The sequence below is a fragment of the Acinonyx jubatus genome, chromosome B4 (assembly GCF_027475565.1).
Source record: "Acinonyx jubatus isolate Ajub_Pintada_27869175 chromosome B4, VMU_Ajub_asm_v1.0, whole genome shotgun sequence".
Taxonomy (NCBI): domain Eukaryota; kingdom Metazoa; phylum Chordata; class Mammalia; order Carnivora; family Felidae; genus Acinonyx; species Acinonyx jubatus.
Window position 1 is genome coordinate 79201085 of NC_069387.1, and position 7838 is coordinate 79208922.

The window sequence follows — 7838 nt, forward strand, 5'->3', positions numbered from 1 at the left end:
TAACACACACGTGTGCACACATAGGCACAAGAAATCTTTTGGAGGTGATAGATATGTTTATTACCTTGATTGTGGGAATGGTATCATGGGTATATGCCTATGTCCAAACTCACTAAAATGTATACATTGACTACATGCCATTTTTTGTGTATTAAATATATCTCAAAATAGCTGAAAAAAAAAAAGAAGTGCTAAGGACAAAAATAAAGCAGGGAATATATGCGGGAAGTGGCAATTAAAAAAATTTTTTTTTAATGTTTATTTATTTTTGAGAGAGAGAGAGAGAGAGAGAGAGAGAAAGCACAGGTGTGGGAGGGGCAGAGAGAGAGAAGGAGACACAGAATCCAAAGCAGGCTCCAGGCTCTGAGCTGTCAGCACAAAGCCCAACGCGGGGCTCAAACTCACGGACTGCAAGATCATGACCTAAGCCAAAGTCGGATGTTTAACTGACTGAGCCACCCAGGTGCCTCTAAAAACATTTTTTTAGAACAAACTATCGGAAAGAGAAATTAAGAAAACAGCTCCATTTATAATAGCATCAAAAAGAATAAAAATAGTTAGTAATACATTTAACAAGGTGGTAAAAGATGTTTACAGTGAAACTCTAGGAGATAGGTATCAATATAATGCAACAGTATTCAGCCACCACAAAGAAGGAAATCCTGCCATTTATATCAGTGTGGCTAGAACTTGAGGGCATTAGGCTAATTGAAATAAGTCAAACAGAGAAGGGTACATTGTGTATTCACTCACTTATGTAGGATCTAGGAAAACCTGAATTTGTAGAGACAGAGTAGATTGGTGGTTGCCAGGAGCTGGGAAGTGGGGGAAATGGGTGACAGAGGACAAAGGGTATGAAGTTCTGGTGATAACATGAAAGTCAGGAGCATGAAGAGAGGTCGCGTTTGGGGATGGGGGTGGGGGTGTGTATTACTTTCCTAGGGCTTCCATAATAAAGTCAAATGGATGACCTTGAATGACAAATTTATTGTAGGGCCATACTCTCTCTGAAGCTGGTAGCGGAGAATCCTTTCTTGCCTCTTCTAGCTTCTGGTGTTTGCCGGCAATTCTTGGCGTTCCTGGTCTTACCAATGCATCACGGCAGTCCCTGACTCCATGTCGCATGGTCATCTACCCTTGATGTGTCTTCACATCATAGGTGACTCTATGTCCAACTTTCTCTCTTCTTACAAGGACAGTAGTCATATCGGATTATGGGCCCACCATAGTCCAGTATGACCTTCGCTAAGTTATATACGCAATGATTCAATTTCCAAATAAGGTCACCTTCGGAGGGACCAGGGGTTAAAACTTCCACAAATCTTTTTGGGGGACACAACTGAACACATAGAAGGGTGGCAGTCTACTTGAGTGTGAAGTGCCCTATTTACCCAGGGTTGATTGCAACTGGCGCTCAGGGGGGGCCTGCTACTGGAGGTCTCTCTGTGCTTCGTAGGCAGCGCTCTCAGAAATGGAGAATGTGTCGTCATGGTGGGAGGAGGGAGGAAGGAGATGAGTTTCTTCACCCCATTTAAAACAGGGTCTATGTCGGGGTGCCTGGGTGGCTCAGTCGGTTAAGCATCTGAGTTCGGCTCAGGTCATGATCTCATGGTTTGTGAGTTCAAGCCCCACATAGGACTCTGTGCTGACAGTGTGGAGCCTTCCTGGGATTCGCTCTCTCCCTCCCTCTCTCTCTGCCCCTGCCCCCCTCTCAAAATAAATAAATACATAAAAAATAAATAAAACAGGGTCTAGGTCGAATGCTCTCACTCCCAGGATAGAGGGGGTGGGTGTTAGGTGGGGTGGAGGAAGGACCATCTAGAATCAAGGACTCTGGGAGTGTTAGAAAGCACACCTGCCACACACCAGGCTTGGGAAGAGGGTTGGCAGGAGAGCGTTGTCCTGTCTTCCTCCACAGTCATGAATATTCTTCCCCTGCTCACCTGTGTGCAGAGTGTGAAGTGCGATCCCAGACTGTGGTGGAGGGAAACGGGGTACGCTAATCACATGGATTGTTGCAGTGGGTTAATAGGGCTTTTAGTCAAGTGTCAGCTCTCACTGCAGCGGCTCATTATTTTACTGATCTGGTCTAATTAGCCATTGCCCTTCACTTGGGCCCAGTGTAGAAAGGGTGAATGGAAGGCAGGAGGGATGCATTTTTAATAAGGGCACCAGAAAATGGCTTTAATAGAGTGACTCGGGCTTTGACTATTTTCAGGATGACAAATCCTGGTTCTTTGGAGGTTGATTTAATTTTTGGAAATGCTCAAATGTCATGAGGCACTCTATGTGAGCGATTAGACCAGAACTGGAGAGGCATTTGCACTAGAAGGAGGCCCAGCACGTGTGGCTGGTGGCTCAGTGCAAATGAAAGGGTTTGTTAGGGGTTGTGTCCTCAAGGAAGGCTTGACAGGCCCAAGGGCCTGGGTCGGGACACCCAGGGTCTCTTGGCGTTCCAGCGGATGGCTTTGCTCCCCACCTCCTCCTGGGCCCGCCCCACAGAGCACAGGCACACAGCATGTTGGATGCTTCAGTTTAATCGTTCTGGGCTGCAAGCATGTTTAAGGCTTTGAGTCCAGGGGCCCCGTTCTTTTCAAATTCTTAGACTCAACTTAGAAGAAAGGAGCTGGGAACGAATTTCTTCAGTTTTTCTGCTAGTTCAACTCCACCTAGAAGAAAGCAGAGGTGAGAATGAGGCTCACAGGCCCCAGGCCCCAGCTCCACCCTGTCCATCCTCCTCAACTCCCTCTTCTGCTTTGCAACCTCACCCAGCCCCTGGACAGCTTAGCGTGGGAGTCAGAGGGATGGAAGGCAGATTCGCCAGAGCCTCAGGGACCCGCCCGCGCCTTCCCCATCTGGACAGGCTCCGCAGTGGGAAGGCTGGGGCTGAGACCCAGGGGCAATCTGGCATCAGGCAACCCTGTGGTTTGAGTGTGTGTGACAAACTGGGGACATTTGAAGACAACAGGAGGGAAGATTCAGTGGGGAGGGGCTGTGGCAGTTCCAGGTCTCTGGGCGAGGGGGTCCTGACCCACCTCCTGCCCCTGGATGATGAGTGGTGAGGGTTCCTGTTCCCACAAGGCTCTGCCTTGGGATATACTCACGTTCGTAAAGTTTTCCTTCATGCAGTTTTTTTCTTGCTTCTTGAAAGCCATGTTCTGCTACCAGGCTACCTTTGCTCACCAGGAATTCTAATTTTGGAGCAGAAGAATCACATTAGCAGAAAAGTCCCATCATTTCGAGAAAACTCCCCCTTCCCCCTCCTGCCCCTCACCAGACATTGTTCCTATACAAATCCCTAAAGTGAAGAAGTTTTGCTGAGGGGCCCAGCTTCTTCTCTTAGGAAGGTGGATGGGCCAGGAAAGAAACCATGGAGGGTGCAGGCAGCAAAATCTATCGCGGAAGCTGTGTGAGTGGGTACAATGTGAGCCCCTACTTGCGACTTTACGGTCAGGGGAATGAGTATGTCTGCTTCTCCCTGGACTCGTCTCTGTGGGAGGAAGTGTCATGGAGGCCTGCCACCAGAGATTCCTCTGGGTTGTCATCTGGCGTAGAGACAGAGACTTACTCAGTGGGTTTAGTCCTTCTTTACTTGTGGTGGCGCTGTTTGGCTCCTGGGGTGTCTCTTGGGGTGGAACAGTTTCCGCTGGAGATGTAGTCACTTCAGGTTCAGCTGCAAACACGCCAATTTGTTGATTTTAGCAAAGTCAAATGGTTTTTAGTTTTGGAACAAGTGGCAGAGCCCAGGATACCTAGTATGTGCTGGGGGCCAGGATACGGAGATGATACGATTTCTACACACAAGTGCCTGTGAGGGACTGAACGTTTATGTCCCCCTCCAAATTCATATATTGAAATCCTACCCCTCAGTATGATGGTCTTAGGAGGTGGGGCCTATGATGTAATTAGGTCATGAGGGTGGAGCTCTTATGAATGGGATTAATGTCTTTATAAAAGAGACCCCAGGGCTCTTTCTGCCATGTGAGGATGTGGTGAAAACTCAGCAGTCTGTAATCTGGAAGAGGGTCCTTACTAGAACCTGATCATGCTGGCATCTTGATCTTGGATTTCCAGCCTCCAGAATTGTGGGAAATAAATGTTTGTTGTTTAAGCCATCCAGTCTGTGGTGATTTGCTGTACAGCCCAGATGGACTAAGACAGTGCCTCTTGGATGGCAGAGTTGGAGGGCAGGGTTGCATGCTTCTAATGGGCAGGGTTGGGGAGGTATTTGGGCTAGGATATGGAGGGAATCAAGGAGCTAGTCAGAGCGACGCTGGGTCTTGAAAACAGGATTTTGGCAGGGAGGATATTCTAAAGGGGCTTCCTTGGGGGCAGGAAGTCAGTCAGTCAGCCAGAGTTCTGGGAGAGGTGTGTATAGGATAGGAATGGAGAATGCAAACAAGTTCAATTTAGTTGATGTGGGCTGTACATGAAGGAGAAGCGTGGAAAACCAGGATGCAAATGGTGTCTGAAGCTGGATATCGGGCAACTTGCTAAGGAGTTGGGAGGTACAGGAAGTGTGTGTAGGTGAAGGTATTAATACCGCATGGGTATCATTTCCCTTATCACTCAACCTCATCTTTTTCTCCCTTTTATCCATAACAAACCCTTTCCCCATTCTTCCTACTGATCGTGCCTGCCTGGGTTGTCCCATTTCATCCTTAGCCTTGTTGCACCCCAATCCATGCTCCTCTTGTTACCACCAAGAGCAGGACCCACCCCCACCCCCCATTCCTCTTCCAGCCTCCACCCACATCCCTGGCTGTTAGACCCTCCCCTTGAGCACAGGGACAGGAGGGACAGAAGGACTCACTGGCCACAGTCCCCGGAGTAGCCTCGGTGGGATCAGAGGAGGCATCTTCTGCAGTGGAAGAAAGAGGTGACAGTAAGGACTGAACCTGACCCATCTGAGCCATCCTACCTCCCATTCTGTATCCTCAGCTCTAAGGAGAGCTCATGGACACAGGGAGACACGTTTCCCTATTGGTGAAATGTGCCCTTCTGCCTCATCAGTAGACCCACCAAGCACTCTGTCTGGTGTTTAACCCCTCCTACAGTTGTTTGAAGCAGGTTCTCCCGGGAAAAGTGTAATATGCTCTGAAAACTGCCCTCCTCCAGATTGCCTCTGGCCTGTGAGGGTGCCGTGAGATTCGCGCCAGGGACTTGGCTGTGGCTGGAGGTGCTCAGGCTCCTCTGTGGCTGAGGGGGACAGTGCAGGGGCCATGGGGCCATGCATGAGTGATTTCTGGGATTGGACTCCAGCCCTCCTTGTCTCTGTTCTTTCAACACAATGTTTATGCAAAGTGCTCTGCTAAGTGGAGGGGGTTCGGTGCTGAAGAAGGTGGAAAGACCCTGCCCTGACCCAGCTTACATTCCATGACATAATTAGTGAGTCACTGTGTGATGGTGCTAGAGGGGTAAGTGCGGAGTGGTGTGATAACAGCAAGCAGGGTCTAATTTTTCCTACATGTTCATGGAAGGCTTTTTTGAGGAATTGATATCTGAACTGAGATTTGACAGATGAGAAAGCATTGGCCAGGTGACATTCTGGATTGGCTGGAGGAAAGTGACAAGGAGAGGAAAAGAATTCCAGGCAGAAAGAAGAGTAAGAAGGAAGGCCCCAGTGTTCGAGGAGCAGCAGGGTTGTCCTGGCATGAATAGCGCTTTTCTTTCTTTTTTTTTTGCTCTTCTCAGGAAGAGGCATCCAGAGACACAAGGCCATGGGCAGGGCCCATTGCTTGGCAAATGGACCACGGGCTAGATTTCAGCCCCCTCCATCCCCTGCCTGGCACCCCTGTGCACGGGACAACCTGCACCTCTATGTGGTGGCCCAGAAGGCCTGTAAGAAGGCCAGGGTGGCTGGAGCATAGGGAATAAAGGAAGGTGTGTGAGGGGATGGGCTGGAGAGCAGACGGTGCCGGGGGGTTCCTGGCTCCCTGACCAACGCGGGTAAAGAGCCTATGGGCAGAGAACTGGGGGCAGGAGTCACTTGCAGGAACAGGAGGAGCCAGGACAGCACTGGGAGAGAAAGAGAAAAATGAAGACCAGAGTTAAGGCTTCCCTGGACTGTCAGGGCTCTGGTGGGGTACAGGGGAAGGGCCATACTCACGGGCACAGACCAGGGCCCCAGCCAGCGCTGCCAGGAGGAGGAGAGCTGAGAATCTCATGCTGTGGAGTGAGAAGCAAGTATAACCACAGAATCCTCAGAGGGTCCAGGAATACCAGTGCAGATACTCGTGGGCCCTTTTAAGGATACCGAGGGCCAATGGGAATCAAGTTTGGAGAGGTGTGACTTCCGTGTCCTCCCCCCCTTCTTCCCCAGACTGTCACTTGCTAAGTCAACAAGGGATATCTGGGGCTGGTTAGTAGCTGGCATCCTTTCCCTACTGACTTCCAGCCATCCTCTTCCTCCCCCCTTCCTTCTCCTTCCTACTTGCCCTCTGGCTTCACATCCTTGGGATCTCAGGGACCAGATGCAGAGCAAATTTTGTTTGGGGAGATTCTAGAATGTGTCTGTTGATGGTATTAATAGGACTGGCGTCTCCCCCAGGAGGAGGTTGGGTGTTTGTAAGATCATGTTGTCTACCTTTTGCCTCGATCTGTACAGGACTCCGTGCAGGGGCTTGAAGATTTCCCCAGACTATGTGAGCTTCCTTCCCCAGGAGGCCACACTCAGAGCATCTGGGGACTAAGTTCATGGTTCCTTTCTCCTCTTGAGGGGACGGGTTTGGAGGCATGAATGACTTCTCTGGAGTTGTCGCCTGCTCTTGAAGTTATTATCTAACCCCTAGGAGGAACTCCTAACCCTCAGATGGACCCCTGTCAACCTCTATCATCAGGCCCAACTGATGGGAGCCCCTGTTTCTCAGAGGATCTTCTGATTACAGGACAATGGTGTTTCACTGAAGTTGGAACTTGGTTCTTCCTTCAAGTGGGGAGCTGATCCATGGTGTGAACAACCCAGAGAAGCAGATAATTGTGTCTGACTCGGGATTTCTCCCTTCCTTGAGCTGGCATTCAAAAGGCCTGGATCTTGAGTTCTGGCTTTGGCATATACACAGGATGGTACATTGCTATATACTGAAGACCTTAGGGTTTTCATCTGTCGTCTGGGAGTTACAGCTGCTATGTACAAAATTGTGATGGAAATTAAGTGAGATAATACATGGCAAAGCATTTTTTCAACAATAAAATTCTATGCAGATGTGTGGGATACTTGTACTTGCAGAAGGCTCATCTTTCTGGGTAGGTTTGGTTCAGGCTGGTGCTGAATGCCAAATAGAATGGGGTGAAGGAGACACAGGAGACGGTTGAAGGGGTGGTGGGTGGAGAATAGGGTTCTGTATACAAGTTTGTGACTCTCATTTGCTTGGTGTTGGCTTTTGCCAGGCCCTGGGTGGTCCTGCAGCTTTCTGCCTCAAGGCTGTTCTGAAGATTGGTGTGGAGAGGGGGTATCAGGAAGTTTATAACATGAGGGTGCTTGGGTGCTTGGGTGCTTGGGTTCAGAGCATTAGTCTCCTCATAAGATAAAGGAAGAGAAAACTGATGGAGTGGGACATCACAGGCATGAGGGGTGGGTACTTTGGGGCTATCCTTAATCTAGGTTTCACCCATCCTTAACCTGCAGGTAAGATGACAATGACATTCAGGAGGTTGATCTGCTCCAGTCATGTCGAGTAGGAACTGGGTTTAAAGCAACTGCTCACCCACTAAATCCCTGTGTGATTTGATACTTAAGATTTATCTGGCATTTAATGATGGCCAGTAGGTGAAGAAGAGGGGTGTATTGAATTAATGCAAGGACAAGACTTAGCATTAACTACCCATCTAAGGGTCCA

At 49.3% G+C, this 7838-nt stretch overlaps 1 protein-coding gene across 1 annotated transcript; it reads right to left on the bottom strand.

Moving 5' to 3' along the window:
• Window positions 1–2527: 2527 nt before the first annotated feature.
• Window positions 2528–6216, bottom strand: LACRT (lacritin). The gene is made up of 5 exons (XM_015080980.2): window positions 6110–6216; window positions 4814–4861; window positions 3569–3673; window positions 3105–3191; window positions 2528–2669 (listed from the first exon to the last, which is right to left on the bottom strand). Exons 1-5 carry the CDS (start codon window positions 6165–6167, stop codon window positions 2608–2610), a joined length of 360 nt encoding a protein of 119 aa, XP_014936466.1. The 5' UTR covers window positions 6168–6216; the 3' UTR covers window positions 2528–2607.
• Between the last annotated feature and the right edge of the window lie 1622 nt (window positions 6217–7838).